Consider the following 17488-nt stretch of genomic DNA (forward strand, 5'->3'; position numbering starts at 1 on the left):
TAGGATTCAGGGGCTAGGCACACTGATGTAACCACTCAGCGTTTCATGGGTCTTGGAAAGCAAACTGGAAAGGGGAAGACAAACAGCCATAATAAAACATCCCTTTGGAAACAAAACCTCTCTGGTTCTGTAAAGGTTCTGATTTTACATTATTTCCATGTCAGCACTGCAGGTGTGCATGTGAGGGTCCGAAATACAGCATCAGCTTGAGGAGCCATTCAACTTCAGAAAAGAACCTAAAGTGGTTGCATCTCCTCAGCCTTCAGTTCCTTAGGAGGCTGCTGAAACAGTCAGTAGCTGGAGTGCCTTTCTAAAGCAAGTCTTGACTGATACTCTCTTCTCTGAAAAAACAATTTCATCCCTTGCTTTTTGCTTTACAAAGAGTGTTTTGTCTTTACAAAGAATGCTTTTTGTTTGACAAAGATGGCACTGCTGCCATCTCTGTAGCCACACTCTGACTGAGGCCCACAAGGCCTTTGGAAACAGACTGGGAAGTGTTCATGTCAAGGTCAAGACTGGTGGCAGCCTTGTGCAGCAGTGATCATGCCTTCTGGAATTCACTCTGTTGAGGGATACGGGACAGGTGAAGTGTAGAGGCAGGACCATGAATCTTCAGAGAGCAAACTTTCAGGTGCTCAAGTAATTAGTAGATGGGACCCCCTGGGAAACTGCCTCAGGGATAAAGGAGCAGAAGAGACCTGGCAGCTCTTTTAGGATATACCTATGTGTAAGAACTCAGGGATGGCTGAGTAAGGACCTCCTGGTCAAAGGAAAGTGTAGGCAGGAAATGCACAGGCAGTGGAGTGAGGGACATGTATCCAGGGAAGAATACAGGGATGCTGCCCAGATGTGTAGTGATGCTATCAGGAAAGCAAAGGTACAGTTGGAGCTGAAATTGGCTAGAGATGCAAAGAGTTATAAGGGTTTCTACATGGACGTTGGTGAGAAAAATAAGGTTAAAGAAAATATACCCACCTGATAGATAAGGGGAAAATTGGTGACAACTGACATGCACCTATTTTGTCCTTTCAATTTTTAGGGGGTAATTAATCATCACTTGAAGCAGCCCCTTTTATTCCCATACAAACTGTCATGTAAATCGTGGGAGTAAAAAAGCTGTTTTCTAACAGCAGTCCCTTCACCTTTCTGAAAGAGGTCTGGTTCACTGGCAGAAAAGCTTCGCTTTTAAGTCTTACCAAGCAGAAATGTGTTACTTGCTCCCCATGAAAAGCAGTCAGTGGTTGGAGACTGTTAAATGCTAAGTGAGAGAACAGGCTACTGCAGCAGTTCTGCTCTCTGTGACTTAGAACTCTGAGTATTGGCTGTTGTAATTCCCTTTCATTAGAGGTCTCTAACAAAACTGCAGCATGTGATACCTTGAATAAAATAACAATTCTGTGTGATGTCCTTGCTGATAAACTGAAAATGTGTTCTATTGATAGAATTTTCCCATTCTAGAGACAACAAAATACAGGTAGGACATTATGGTTTTGAGGGTACTGTCCATAAGAAATATTTCTTTTCCTCAAAACCTATGCAATGTTACTCACTTGGTACTTCTACCGCATTTATCATTCAGACCCATTCTGCTTTCAAGTAATAATCTAATATAAATTCATGATGCTGATGTTGGGGGAAGTGTGGATTTTGTTTTTCTTAACAAAGAATCACTGCTGAGCAGTATTGAATTGTTCAGTACTGTGTCCTTGTATCAAGGTAACCGTCCTCACTTAGGATGTTTAATGCAATTAAACCCTCTGAGCCACTGAGCCATCTTGTGCTTTTGTACAGTTCCTCCTTCCACCACGCTGTTAGGTTGTACTTTGTGTTCTCTACTGACACACAGGCACTTGTTTGGCATTTCAGCTGCAAGGTAAAGAGCAAGGCTGAGCAGGACATGAGTGACAAGTGTAAAGAGGTTTTGGTGATTGGGGTGCTGGTGTCTGAGGATGCAGCGTCACCAGCTGATTGGTAAGCTTGGCACAGCTGAGGTTTTCTGCACAGAGATAGTGCTTTGCGCACTCAGAATACTCCAGGAAGGAAAGCATCTATTTTATAACAATAAGAACTCAAAATTAAGCCTTCATTGACATTATTTAGGGTCCTTTAATTTTGTTATCTCTGACTCTGCTTATTTGAAGGTATCAAGGAAATGTCCCTTTGTTATTAGATTCGTTTACATTCAGCTTTCAGTTTTTCTTGAAAGAACCTGGAGGGTCATAGAAATCTTGGAACAAAGCAGCTCAGTAATCTTGTACAAATGTTGCTATGGGATCCTCAGACTTCCAGTGATGTTGCTTCGAATATAAATGGGATAGGATCTGATCAACAGGAACACTTACCACTTGCTATTCTTCATTCCCAAGTAGTGCTGAAAACACAACTCACATTGCAGAAGCATGAAAATATGTTTACTAATAAGATGTGACGTTCACTGTTGGCTGGAGTTCTGCAAATGAGATCCCTGTTGTTCAAATGAAAGCAAACAGGTTTTCCTCTCATTCATATGAATCACTGCTTTTGGAATTGATCAGGGACCTGAGGTTTGTGTTGACAGCAATACCAGTCCACTCCACAGGAGAACAGAGCTGAGCAAAGATGTGTGCACCACAAGTGGTACATGGGCTTATTCTGAGGTGCACATAGGTAAGGCTAAACTGCTTCTAATATTCAGGCTGGCTAATTAAAAGTTACCATGGAATCATTGCATTGCACTGCATTAGTTTAGTTGCTTAAGTAGAAACTGATTTACAGATTGAACATCTTTTTATTTGTGCTTCATTTACCATAGGAACAAAGGTTATGGACTAACGTTGTATAATTATAGTTGCAGGGAAAGTTGCTGTGTTACAGTTACCTCAGTTCTTCCCAGGGAATCATTAGTGAGAAACAATCATGTTGCTGCTTGGTTAGATTAATACCATTCAGTCCCTTGCCACTTCACGTTATTGAAGGTAGGAGTTCTTTGACATGTTATGTGGGCTCTTTACAGGCAGGCTTTTTTACTGCTCTTCCCACCAGAACTCCACCTCCTTTATCTGGGTCTGGAAGTGATGATTAAATAGCAATAAAACATAACTGTTGAGGAATTCCATTCTAGGTCTGTGGTTTAGCTGTGATTTTGTTCTTTCTATTGCTGAGCTTGAGGGTTAGGATTTTTTCAGAGATTTGGCCGAAGGAGGAAACTCTCTCTGTTCCTATGGGAACACTACGTTTAGTTAAACCTAAGTTAAGGAGAGCATTGCTGCAGCTTAGCAATAACCACTTCCACATTGTTTTGCCAGTGCAACAGTTAATATCCATAGTAATTTAGCTGTTAATCTACGTTTTGAAATAGGTTAATAATAGCAGTATTAATATGATTGGTTTAATAGTATGATTAATTCTCAAAGGGCTAGGGGCTAGTTCATTGCTATAGAGGCTGATGGAAAGGTGCACATTTCTCTTGCAAACTGGCACATATTTTTCTGGGGACCAGCATGTTAGGGAAGGTGTCTTTGTGGTTTCATATGCATTTGGTTTGCTGTTGAGACCTATGTATTAGAGACTGTTCAAGCAGAGCCCCAGGCAAACTGCAGACTCAACTCTGCTCTTGCAGGTTTGTGTCTTTTAAGCTGCTCACATGCATCATTTTGCTTACTTTAAAACTAGCAGCACAATCTATCTGGTTTGCTTCTGCATTGTGGGGAAAATGCACTTGGAGAGAGGAGAAACAGGATGAGTTTGTAACACCCACCACAGCAGTGCTTCATATAATCTTAGGATGAGCAGGCTTCCAAAACAGACCTTGCGAGGAGTCTGAGAGCTGTGTTGAAAATACCGACCCTAGCTACCCATGGACAAGTACAAGACCTGCTTTTTGTCTGGCAAGGACCACTTCTGCAGTCCTTGGAGAAGTGAGGAGTGGTCACAGAGGAGTTGATGGAGACAGTGTTCCATATGGGGCAGCAGTCCTGGTGTGCAAGCGCAGCCTGTCACTGGGTGGAAACTTACCAGGTGTTCATGTGGTTTTCTGTATTTAACATTAGAGTCAGTGCCCAGTGTTTATTCTGAAAGATTAGCTTCTTCAGGCACAAATGCTATGGGTCTCTTAAAGAACATTCCATGTTCCATGTAAATAAGGAACACTGAGACTTCTTTTGTGTGGCTGAGCTGAACTCAAGTATCTAGTCTATTGTTAAATGGCATCCTCACTTCTTTTCTGCTACAAAATGTATATTTTCCCACACATCAAAGCTCTTTGTTGAGGTCATGGTTTTCATGAAAAACTCTGGCAGGCAGAAAGAGTAGGTGTGAAAAGCAAGTTTTAAGTAGTCACAAAAGCACTGAGGGTTCTTAAATCTCTTTTACCTCCTCACCTTTACAGACATACTTGCAGCATGTCTCAAAAGTGTACAATTTCAAGTTGTCTGGATGTGCAAGTTTGTGTAATATAAACTTCAGCGAGGTTTGCAGAACTTATGATTACAAGGCAGTTGTTGAATGGAGACAGAGGTTTGATCTTTGGGTGAAAAACTCAAGCTCAGTGCATTTGCAGGGGAATGAAGCGAGATGAAGGCAAGGTGCAGTGAGTCACACTGCTGTTTTGTGTCTCATTTCTGGCGGTGTGGTGTGGTTCACTTGCTGTGCAATGTTCTAGAAGCTTTCTCTTCTGATAGCAGCCTGTTATCATAGCTCTGTCGAAGCATGTCAGAGGGCTCATCTGGCCTGTGTGCTGAGGTTTGCCTCCTGTGGAAAAGAAAGGAGAGGGAAGGTGGATGACAGTGTAGAATTAGTCTGTAACTGAGTTCCCCTTCACCTGAGAACTGTGCTGTTGATGTTACTTATGTGACACTTACTGTGTCAGTAACATAAATGAAACTGGAGCTTGTACCAAAACTTGCATGAACTCCCTGGGAGCAGAGCCCTTGCATATGCTCAGGACTGAGGTACAGGGTGTCTTTTATACACTGAATTAAGGATGGTAGTTCATATATTCCTTACTAGTAACCGAGAAGCTTGGGATCTCCTTCAGGCTGTTGCTATTTTGTGTATATTCCCAGCTAACTGTTCAGTGGTAACCCTCTGCTTTGTTTTCTGTCCCTGTATTCAGTGTGGACACCGTTTTCCTTGCCTATGTTTCAGTCAGGTGCAGAGGGAAACACACAAAGAAGCTCAGGGCATCCTTCCACTCCCTCTGGCAGGTTCTGAGGGACCTGGTGCTTCATTGTCCAAACAGTCCCCAAAGACTGAGCTCCTCTGGAGCTCCCCTTTATCTGTAATGCTTCCTGGCCTGGTTTCCTATGGAATTAAGTCATAGGTAGTCATGCTTTGTGTGTGTGTTTATACTTCAGACAGTGGAGATCTCACAAGGAGAGGGTTGTTTTCAGTATCCCAGTTGCAGGGTAAGAATTAGAGTTCTCGTATGCAGTGTGGATTGTGCACAGAGCCTGGTGCTGAGCCCAGAAGACCCCATGCTCTGTTCCCAGTTCTGCCATGAACTGCTGTGGGCATACTGTGATTTCTTGTGTGATGTTTGTCATCTAGAAAACAATGTGGATGTTTGCTTCCTTTGCAAACGAATGCATGAAGGTATTAGATGGCACACAGGCATTATTAGCAGTATCTTTTTGCCTGTATCCATTAGTAAAGAATACAATCCACTAAGAAGTTTGCTCAAATAAGTCAGTGTCTGAAAGAGCAGTGTGGCACACTTGTTTTCTGTTACCATCCCTCATTTAGAAATCAGTTGGTTTATTTTAGCTTTATTTAAACCAGTTATTTCATAACTGGCCTCTGACTTCGAAACCAAAACAAAGCCAGTTATCCATGCTGGGTTTATGTGTTTATTCATTTTTCAGTGGTATCTGCTCTCCCACTGCACGGGTATTTACATGGTTCAGTTTTTGAGCACAGATGGGAAGTAATACAGAAAGTTCACTACATTTGTCGGTCTCTTTTATAGCAGAAACTGTAAAGAAACAACGTCCTTTGCTTTGTTTAAAAAGCAAACTGCTACCTACAGATTGAGCAGCACAGCAAACAGGATTCAGAATTAGAAGCAGAAACAGCTACCGTGGGCTTCATTTTAATATTTCTAAGGCAATCAATCAAATCACAGAATCAGAGACTTGAACTGGTTTGGGCAGGAAGGGACCTTAAAGCTCATCCAGTTCCAACCCCCTGCTACAGGCAGGGATACCTCACACTAGAGCAGGTTGTTCCAAGCCCTATCCAACCTGGCCTTGAACACTGCCAGGGATGGGGCAGCCACAGCTTCTCTGGGCACCCTGGGCCAGCGCCTCAGCACCCTCACAGGGAAGAACTTCTTTCTAATGTCTGATCTCCATCTCCCCTCTGTCAGGTTAAAGCCATTCCCCCTTGTTCTGTCCCTACAGGCCCTTGTCCAAAGCCCCTCTCCAGGTTTCCTGTAGCCCCTCTAGGTACTGGAGCAGCTCTAAGGTCTTCCCTTAAGGCGCCTTCTCCAGGCTGAACCAGCCTGTCTCCAGAGCAGAGCTGCTCCAGCCCTTGCAGCATCTCTGTGGCCTCCTCTGGACTTGTCTCAGCAGGTCCATGTCCCTCTTGTGCTGTTGCTCCAGAGAAATAATACAGAGATTGTTGTTGTATACTTGGGAAGTTTTTGGCCATCTAAATTGTATGTATATTATGGCAGTCACTAGGGACCTTACTGTCTTTTATTACACAGTATTTTTGTGAGGTTGGACAATGCTACTTTAGCTTCATTTTACAGAGGGTCACACCAGGAACAGAGATCTCTGAAGATCTCTGAGCACACAGATTGGGTTGGCAGCATCTCTTCTTCATGAGCATCTGCAGGGCAAATCACCACAGTTTTTGTGGTGCTCAGTGCTGTGCCATACAGGAACCAGTTTGTGAAGAGTGCATATATCGTGGTGCTGGAGGAAGAGGAATACAGCACAGCATAGAAAACCTTGTCATCTGTGCCAAGTCAAACCACCCTTGCTTTCTGGCTATATGACCTGAATTCACAAACACTTTGGGGATGACTGTAGCTGAAATTCAGCTACAAAGACTTTACCTGTCCCCAAAAGAGGAAAGAAAAAGGATTTACATATACCTCCGAGGGAATTCATGTGTGTCCAGTGTTCTGGATTCTACTGGCTGCAAACTAACACACATAATTTCAAGGACTATTAGTGACTGTTTTCAGGGATTTGACTGGTTTTAAAAACCTGTCTCTAAACAATTGGGGTAGATCTCATAAGGACTCATGTCCCTCCAGACCCACACTGCACACTTGAGCTTGTAAAGTTCAGCACAATGTATTAAACAAACACAGCCCAAACAACCCTTCACACAAGACAGGAGAAAGAGCTAAAATGAGAAAACACTTTGGAATTACTGTTATCTTTATTAGCTGTAATAGCATAGTTTTCTAAATGGAAGGTACAATATAGTAAGAAGGTACGTCTTTAATTAATGCTTTTTCCTCCACATACAGTCTCATACTCCTTCCTACATACATAAGGAATGGTATACTACTCCCATTTTGTGCATTCTCTAGGCTTAGGAATCATTTGGGATTAGGAGGTGTCATTTTCAGCTCACAGCACTACAGCCTGTTTTAAAAATAACTGCTTTCTTTCAGCTTGTAGTGAGTAACAAATGGCCCTTCTGTCCCTCTGGCAGTTCTGTTTCCCATCAAATGTCAATGTTACTACAATAGCTGCTGGTGTTGGACCAGTGCAGAGAGCAGGCATCAGACTTCCTAAAATAGTCCTGAATCCTCAGTCTGTTTGCACTGTTACATGTTAAGCTCATTCTGAATTGAGATAGCAGGGTTGCTGCTGCAAACCTAAGGATGTCAGCTTACCAAGGCACTTGTTGACTGGCAGCATTGCTGTGCCTCAGGAGCCTAAGCAGAAATGGGCTGTGGTGGTAACTGTGGTCTCTATCAGCTGCTCTAGCATCAAAGCTGTAATTCAAGTCAGGTTTAGAAACTGAGCAGTGGTGATTTAAAAGCAGTGAGCCACAGATGACCCTGCTCTTGCAATAAAGAAATGTACATTTTTAAGCCAGAAATGCAGAGTTTCTGATGGTGTGTTAATTAGCACAGCAGCTTGGTACCTGTCGTGTCAAACTGGTGAGGGGATGTGCTTCAACTTGGCACCTTTGCAGAGAATTCATATTCACCACTAAAATAGCACCTATTTCCTCTCTGAAAGCTAGCGCGAGGATTTCTTTGGAGTAGTTCAGCCTTCTTCATTTTATTCTTTGTCTATGATGACTTCATGATCAACTAATATGTTCTGCCATAATTCAATGTTCATGCAATAGCATAGTATAGAATGCTGTATCTGAGCCAGATCACTGCACAGAGCAGAGTGACACTGCAATGTTGTACTCATCTCTAAGGAGCAAAACTCTTATCTGGAAGATGCAGCACATGAAAGCCAGATGTTTGCAGAGCATTTCAGTGTTTGGATTGCAGGATGCCAGTTGCATGTGCTGCTCTTGCATCCTGCATTTTCCTGTGCCCTCCACAGTCCATTCCCTGTTTCTGTCTGAGCTGGAGAGCTGGGAATTCATGAGGTGGCAGAAAGCATCTGGGACCAGTGCAGACTTCACTGATGAAGACTCTTCACTGATGAAGGGCATCTTTTTCCACACATCCTCACTGATGGTGATGCTGCTTAAGAGATGCAGTGCGTATTACTAAGTTGGATACATATGCTTAAGTGTCTGTGGGATTAGGATTTGCCTTCACTTGCTGTTTTGATTTTTATCTAATTCAAGGGAGTTACAGGACTGTCTTCTGTAAACATGGTGTAGTGATGGCTTCAGAGAATACTTCCCCTCTGAACTGGTGTATCACCAAATTAGGCTGAGTTTACAACTAAGTAATCATTAAAGCACAGCTCAGGAGTGGCAGAAGGCAAAGCGCACTTGATAGTAGAAGCTTCTGGCTTGGTAAGATTCCAGTGCTACTAAATTTTTGATCTTTGTAACATAGTAGCTGCTGTCAGGCTGTTTCCTTCCTTGTTCTAGGTTTGCTTAATGTATAGTTTCGATTGCTCACTGGAGATGGAGAATAGGTCTATAAACTACTGATTACATCTACAGTTGCTCTTTATATGTACATTTTCATAGAATCCCAGACTGGTTTGGGTTGGAAGGGGCCTTAAAGCTCATCCAGTTCCAACCCTCTGCCATGGACAGGGACACCTTCCACCAGACCAGGTTGCTCCAAGCCCCATCCAACCTGGCCTCTTTAGGAAATGAACAACAACTGAGTAATAGTTGTGCATTTGGGGGTTTTCAGTGAGGGTTATTCAACCATCTTTCATTTCCCAGACACTGTTGATGTGAAGCCAAGGGTGCAGATCAGTAATTATTTCAAAGGACCCCAGAATGTATTTATTACTCTCGACCCAAGTGAGTAAATCTCTCACAATGCCCATTATTTAGTGACATGAGAGTAAACTACACTTTACAATGCTGACATTAAACCAGCAAGGGTTTTCTTGTGTCCCCTTTCCTTCCTTATGTTTTGTAAAGCATTATTTTCTTCTAGCTGAATTCTGTGCTGGAGATGCACAACAGCAGATGTGATCTGAACTGGCAGGCAGAAGTGTGTCTGTGAGAATACCCCTCTAAAAGCAGTGCTGAGATACAGCCATGGATCTGTCTGGAGAGATGTTGAATGGAAAACGCTGAGAAATATTGCACCATATCTGGAGGCTGATTATAGAACTAAAGCTTTGCTTTCAACATGATGATGAAACCTCAGGAGATAGTAATCTTAATGTTTGGATCCTTATCTGAAGTTCATCCAGATTGTTACACCCTAAAATTCTATCAAATCTGGCTGCATATCACACAAGAACAGGCTTTTTGTTTTGTGAGGTTGTTTGGTACTTCCTGCCTCTGTCCAGAAATGCTGCAAGAAATCTCATCAGAAGATATTTATAAGTATTATTTCAGCATTTCTCATTCCAGACTGGGTGGAGGCTACAAGGAGGATGATTCACTTTGAACTCTAAGTTAATATATAACTGTGTATAAAGAAATTTCTTTGGTTGAAGCATCTGGGGGCTGTATGAGGGAGAAGAGTTTTAAAACCTCTTTATTAAAATGCACCACATAACTTGTGCTATCCTGAACAGTGCCTCTAGATTCCTTTCCAGGCTTGTTGAGTAGTAGGAGTGTCTCTGGAGGATCTGTTACCTGATTTATATCCAGACTCATTTGTGCTAGAGGGATTTTCCCCTGTATTTTCTGAACACTCGGTATGACTGAAAATAACAAAAATGAGCTCATGATGTATGTACCCCACTGAACCCTTCCATAATTCTGTCACTAATCCTGATTTATGGAAAACAGCAGAGTGATTGTTTTGGTTTTGAATTCCTCACTCATCTCACTAAGCAATGGCAAAACATCCCTGACTGTGTGTGGGGAGAGTCTCTATCCATGAGTGCTGCAGAGGTGGCAAATTCTCCTATGGGAACTGCTGGTTGGTGGTTCTGCTGTCTGCAGCCACCAAATGCCTTCAACAGTTTGTTCTCAGTACCATGATCTATGGCACTCTGCTGCTGGAGAATTGTTTGGAAGGTTTGAAAGCACATTTTTCTTTAGAAAGTGCTGGTTTGTTGAAGCTCATCATAAAACAATCCATTTGTTTCCTTGCTCGCATGCAAGTCTGGAGGAGGGAGCTGTAGTTTTTCTTTATAAACCAATCATCCCTGCAGTTCTTCTGTACAGATGTTGAAGAAGGAAGAGCAAGGATTTACCACGTTCCTTCCTGGGAATGAGGGAAACTATGGATGAGATGAAGCCCCACTAAGACCAATCAATGCCCTGAGTGGTGGGCAGCTGGGTACCCTAAGATGGGTGAGATGTATCACATCCATCTGGCTCATTAAATAGTGTGAGTGGGCACTCCAGCTAACACTGTACCATTAAGGCGAATGTGTGCACTGATAATAACTGCCTATTGTCCAGGTTCTTGCTTACAGATAAATATATATAAGTATGTTTTTTCATGGGTAAAATAACTCACAAACTATATTTCTCCGCAGATTTTACAGAAAACCAGCCACAAGATTGTTCTTTTCTGTTTTAGTGGAAACATAAAGTACAGGAGAAAAAGTGTTTGTGCTCTGAAAATGGAGTTTTGTTCCAGAATATTTAATATTGTCTTTCATGACAAATGTGCTGCAGCTCAGAGATTGCTCCAAAGAGGAATTATGGATTTTTCATGTTCTCTGGAAGTATTTTCAATAATATGCTCTATGCCTCAGTAGTTGGTTCCTCAATAAAACTTACAATGATTCCCCTGAGCAGATGAGGGGAAAGCACAGCTTTAGATGAATTTTGGTGCTCAGACTATGCATAGCTCTTGGGTTTTTTGGTACTGGCCTATCAAACCGAGTTGAAACCCAAGAGAAATACATTAATTTTTCAGCCCACTGATCACAAAGCTTGTTACCTGGCTTCCAGTGAATGTGCCTTTGCTGAGTATTAACTAACTTGAAGCTAGCCTGAAAGAGATGAAAATGTGACTCAGGACAGAGAATAATAACCTTCCCACACCGCATTATGGTCCAGGAGGTGAAGAAGCTTGTGCTGCTGTACTGCTCTCCAATGACTTGTTCTGGGTATAAGTGGAAAACGTCATTTCTTGTTCTTTCCTTTCCCAAAGTGTGTTATTTTTATGCATTGATGTTGCAGTACCTCCAGTCAGAGGTCAGGGCATCTTTGTGGTAGTCATTTTATTATACAGAATGAATAGTTTTCCTACTCTAGCCTTTTCCATTGGAATAATGAGAATTACATGAGGCATAAGAGAATTAAGCACAGAAGAATCAAACTGGAATGAAAGATCTGTTAACCCTCATCTCCCCTCTTACAAAAGCCCAACAACTTGCTAACAAATTGAGTGAGTACAAAATGCCATGTAATGAGGATTCCGTTACTCCCTCCTGAGGCAGCTGTTAGTACCATGCAGAGGACTGGTTTTAACCTGAGCTTTCTGCTGCAGTGCATAAAGTCCACATTACTTAATTACATAAATATTTAAGTGAATTGAGCTTTACTGGCAGATGTGGCATTCTCAAATAGCTGAGATTTTCCCTTATCTACATTCTCAGAATGGTGTGAACCCCCCAGTTATAGTGCAGGTAACGAAGAGGGTATTAAGGGAAGATCGTGAGGAATTCAAACTATTAAGATAGCATTTTTATTTCTATTTTGACTCCTAGGGATTTACTCTTTCAAATACAATGTAACCCTCTAATGGTTTTTATCTGGCCTTTTGGCAACATTTAACCAGATATTTTTTCTAGCTATGTTGTACTTGATGTGCAAAATCAAGGGGAAAAGCTCTTGTTTATACCACACAAAATCCACAGAATTCCTGGCAGACCAGTGAGCTTTCTATAGGATTTTATACTCGGGGAGAAAACAAGAGGAAAGGTTTCTATAAATCAGTCTTGCAGTTTAATGTGTTTTACCATGAAGTCTGCTCAGGTCAACAGGATTTATTGTTGGTTTTGTTACTCTGCATGACCATGAGGTGGCTGTGGCCACAGGGAGCTGGAGCTCTCTCTAGCACAGCACCTGCCTGGTGTCTGTGTTAGACAGAGCACTGACCTGCTGGGCAATGGGGTGCACCATCTCTGCATTGCAGTCTGTTGAGCCTTGTAGGCTTGCCTTTGGATGTATGATTCCTCTGGGACTGGCTTTCCCATATTCAGCTAGACATCTTCAGCTTCTAATTTGGTCCAAGGCCATAAAGAATGGATGCTGCTGGGTCACATGGAAGAATGACACTACTGAAACAGCTTTTATTTGTTGTTTATTTTTAGCTTATTTCCTGTTGTTTCCCTGCAGCTGCTGCTTTGTCACAAAAGCTTCCTTTCTAGTTGTTTTGCTCACGATATACATACATTGTGCATATAGGCATCTGGTGTCAGAGCATCTGGGTGTGGACTAACCAGACTGTTCAGTGTATTTGCTTATGAATAAAGTGGCATTGGCCCAAGCTCTGTGATTATAGCATGGGCAGGCAGACATCTCCCTTGACAGGCAATAGACAGTGGACCTCAGTCCTGACCCAGACAGTGAATGCCTCTCCTGCACTACTTCACAACAAAGGATTGAGTCAGCATTAGTCCCGTTTGGTACTTAATGTCAGAAGGAGCCATTTGTCAGGAGTTACCATATTTACACACGCTGTAAGGGAGGGTAGGGCCTTCAGATCAATGTGCAGGATGCTGTCTCATGAGATGTTATATGGTTTCTTGCCCTCTCCTTTCTATTTTTAATTTCCCTTTGAAGTGAGCTTATTGAGTCATGCAGAACTGAAATAAATGTTTAAAAACGCAACAGACAATAATTCAGCTTCCTTATTTCATGTCCTATTCCTGTACTGACCAGACACTCCTTGTCTTCCTAACTTCCGAACTCCTCCTGCATATATCATTTGCTTCCTGAATTTCTTTGGCTTATGATAACACCATAAAACCCATCCAATTATTCATTTAGCCTTATTGTTTCCTTTTTTTTTCCTGAGGGGTAGCCAATTCTCATAAATATAGTTACACTGGACAGGTTAACTTCGGCACGTGGGGTGTTCAGATCAGGTTTTAGGCATTACAAGTGGCTCTCAATAAAGGAGTGTGAGCAGCAGGTTGAAGGAGGGGATTCTCCCTCTGCTGTGCTCTGGGGAGACCCCCCCTGCACCCCTGATCCAGCTGTGGGACAGCAGCACAAGAAGGATGTGGAGCTGTTGGAGTGAGGCCAGAGGAGGCCACAGAGATGCTCCAAGGGCTGCAGCAGCTCTGCTCTGGAGCCAGGCTGAGAGAGCTGGGCTGGGGCAGCCTGGAGAAGGCTCCGTAAGGGAGACCTTAGAGCAGCTCCAGTGCCTAAAGGGGCTCCAGGAAACCTGGAGAGGTGCTTGGGACATGGGCCTGTAGGGACAGGACAAGGGGGGATGGCTTTGAACTGACAGAAGTAGAAACTTGCTCTAATGGAAAGTGTCCCTGCCTGTGGCAAGGGGCTGGAACTGGATGAGCTTTAAGGTCTTTTCCAATTCAAACCATTCTGTGATTCTAGGGTTGTTAACATGTGTAATTAGGAATTATACCCCACCCCCTGCCTGGCATTTGCTGGAATTGGGAAAAAGATGAAGGTTGTCAAAACCTGACTTTCTGCATGTTTATCTTTTCATTATTCTTCTATGGCCTGAGGGTGCAACTGAACTGAAACTATTACATAGTAACACATGTTGTTGCTCAGTTCCAGTGCCACTTCATTATTTTCACCACAACGTCATTCCCAATGACAAATAAGGCATGAATTACCCATGTGTTGCTCAGAACATTCTGTTGTTAGCACATTTATGTGTGTTTCTTAAAGATCCTGTAGGTGCCTTTAGTGAGGTTTCTAATTCTACTTAAGTGGCATTAGGAGGTCCTGGCTGTAGTAGCAGCATCCAGAAGACAGGGGTTTTACCAGTGTCCATTGCGGGTCTCAGGGTTTCACATGAAATCTCCCAGTTGTATGAGTACATGAGAGTCAGTTCTCCTTCTGCCTCACTGTTTAGTACCTGTTTGGTACCTACTTGGTGCTCACAGCTTCCAGTATGGGTCCTTCAGCAGAGTAGCTCCATAACAGTTTCACTCTCACAGATTCTATATGGCACCTTCTGTAGCTTTCTCTAAGTGTAATATGCATATGCGTTCCAGTGAAACTTTCTCCTTCATTTCCTTCTCCTCCCAGGTATTATGACAACTTTACCCAGTGCACAGAACGTGAAGCCAACAACGCAAGTTGCTTTTGGCCAAACCCTCTCGCAGAGGGCTTCATCACTGGAATCCATAAACAGTTCTTTTCAAACTGTACCTCAGAGAAGGTTCACTGGGAAGATCCACCGGATGAAATCCTTGTAACTCTCATCTTGATCCCAGTCATGTTGACATGTGCCATGATAACACTGGTAGTATGGTGCAGCAAGAGAAGTGATATCCTGGTGTAAGTTCTTCCTCTGGGCTTTATTCTTCTCCATTTCCTTCTTCCAAAACCACTAAGAAAGAAAGAGGGAAACTCAACAGAAGGATTTCAGAGCTGCTGAAATGGAACCTGTGAGATACAGAGACTGAGACAATGCTCCTGTGAACTTCAGAGCTGCCTTCTGCTGCTGCCCAAAGTCACTGCTTCTGAGCTTGGCTATTGGTGTTGCTGGTGCAAAGCTCTCTACTTCCATCAGGCCTCATCATCATGGAATTCTCAGGCAGCTCCCAGAAACAGGAGAGTCCCCAGGCAAATGGACTCCTTAACTGCAAAAGGGATAAAGTTACTTTACATGGGTAAGGCTGGTTGGTAAGCTAAGTTTTGCAGAACTGTATGTGTCTGTACATGTGGTGTAACACTGACAGCAGGGAAGATGGCATCTCTGGAGTTTTTGTGTAGGACACTGGAGGTTTTCATCTGTGAACCCTGTGACTCGGACAGAAGATCACTGGCAAAGGAACTGAACATGGATGTAACCAAGTGGCAGCTTTTCCTGGAAGCCAGTCAAAAACATCATCATCACAAACTGACAGTATTGTTCTGGCAAAGGAACAATTTATGCGTCCAGTGACTATCACCACGAGGAAGTTATCATGCCACTTTCAAAACAGGTTATAAAATGCCTTTAAGCATGGCTGCTTGGAATTGTATGGCTTACAGACAAGCTCTGGGAAGATCTGCAGGAAGTCTTATTTTACAGAGCTGAAAAATGGAAAATCAGTTGATTATAAATATACTAAGGAATAATGAAGAAACTTTCCTATGCCAGACTCTGGTTTTCCTCTTTTATAGTGATTATTGTTGACGACTTGTGTTCACTGTATATTCCCTGCTCTCACTTCACTCTGTGCAAGAGAGATCCTACAAATCAATATAAAGGCATCGTGTTGCTTGAGGTGCCTTTTGGAGTATAATTTTGTACATAAATCATTCCTCATCCCATGAAGAGTGGGGAGCTAAAGCATGAACATCAAACAGGAACAGACACAGGAGGAAAGAGAAAAAATTCTACTCAGAAATCTTATGCTATGAAGCTATTCCTATGTAACAGATTAAATAAAGATTATATGCCCAAAATAAAACAACTTCCATGTTTGTGTTGTAAACCCCTTTTCTGTCATTTCATAAAATGCCTTTCAGTTGAATGCTTTTCTGTTATATTTTGGGCAGTATCTATTACAAGTGAGTCTTCATTTTTCCATACACACAAGTGAAATACAGGTCGAATGGTGTTTTATCTCTGCACATGGCAGGGGATTGGAACCAGATGATCTTAAGGTCCTTTCCAACCCAAACCATTGTATGAGTGTATCTCTGCTAGTTAGATTTCCTCCTTTAAGATTCTGGCCCAGTGTTTGAGACTTAGGTCTGTGTGTGTGAGAAGCATTTCCAGGCTGGAATCAAAGCAGAAGTGCCCCCATTACTGGAATTGCTTATATGTAGATAGACAAAGAACCCCTGCAGCTGGTTTGTTTTCACATCCTTTCACAAGGGTTGAAGGCACTGGCTTGCTTTTTCATTACCCTCATGTTTGAATGATTCATTTTCTAAAGGTGTTTCCTGTGTGTTTTTCCAAAGATCCTTTCTCATTCTCTAGATGCTGGGAGAAAACTTCCCTTTGTAAAAGAAGACTGACATATGCACTGACGATTCTGCTTTAGTTTTCTACTGAACTAAGCTTTTCTGCAGTACCAAAACTAGTGATGGGTACAAACCCCAAATCTGATCCAGAACAGTGTTTGGTTTTGTGTTTTTTGTGGCCAAACCCCAAATAATGCATGGAGTTTCATTGTAATCCTCATTTTACTTCAAATCTCACCAAGCTTCAAAGCAAGCCTCAAAACTTCAGTTTGGAAACCACAGAGCAAATATTTATAGGCTTTTTCAAACCCATGGTCATTCAGTGTGATTGCCATGTGTAGTCCAAAGTCTTGGCCAGTTCTGGCTCATCTGCAACTGAGTTCAGCTGATCAACAGCTCATCTGAGAGTTGTCAGCCCCCTTCATTCAATATACACCAGGGAGAAGAAGCTGTCACCCTGATGGCATCATGCTACTAGATTTGTATGGTAGTCTCTAAACAAATGCCATGTTTAAATGGATTCTATTTAATGTGAGAATAAAATCTAGGATGAATGAGCCTAGGAAATGTAACATTCAAAGAATGAAAGATAATGGGTTTTCCTTCATGTGCTGTGGGGAGAGGAAAGGATTCTGCTGCTATGTATGTGCTCTATATTTGTGTGTTTCCCCCATCCACAGTGTGATTTTCCTCTGTGGTTTTTATATACTTGATAGAAGGGCACAGAAGCTGAATTTAATGCAGCCTCAGCAGTCAAATCTGGAGATACATTTATAGTGTTTCAAGGAAAAAAGCAACTGCCATGTCCAGTTCTTAACAGCTGTGACCATTAACAGAGAACCACAGTGGTAACTATTGGGTCCTCTGACCT

At 42.4% G+C, this 17488-nt stretch overlaps 1 protein-coding gene across 1 annotated transcript in view; it reads left to right on the forward strand.

The window, feature by feature from the left end:
• LOC101868366 (receptor activity-modifying protein 3) overlaps positions 1-16121 on the forward strand; it is a 47092-nt gene extending 30971 nt beyond the window's left edge. Inside the window, exon 4 of the mRNA XM_005148000.4 lies at positions 14746-16121. Coding sequence (XP_005148057.1) covers positions 14746-15001 — 256 coding nt within the window. The 3' untranslated portion in view covers positions 15002-16121. The remainder of the gene's footprint in view (positions 1-14745) is intronic.
• Positions 16122-17488: the final 1367 nt, after the last annotated feature.

The sequence above is a fragment of the Melopsittacus undulatus genome, chromosome 1, assembly GCF_012275295.1.
Source record: "Melopsittacus undulatus isolate bMelUnd1 chromosome 1, bMelUnd1.mat.Z, whole genome shotgun sequence".
NCBI lineage: Eukaryota > Metazoa > Chordata > Aves > Psittaciformes > Psittaculidae > Melopsittacus > Melopsittacus undulatus.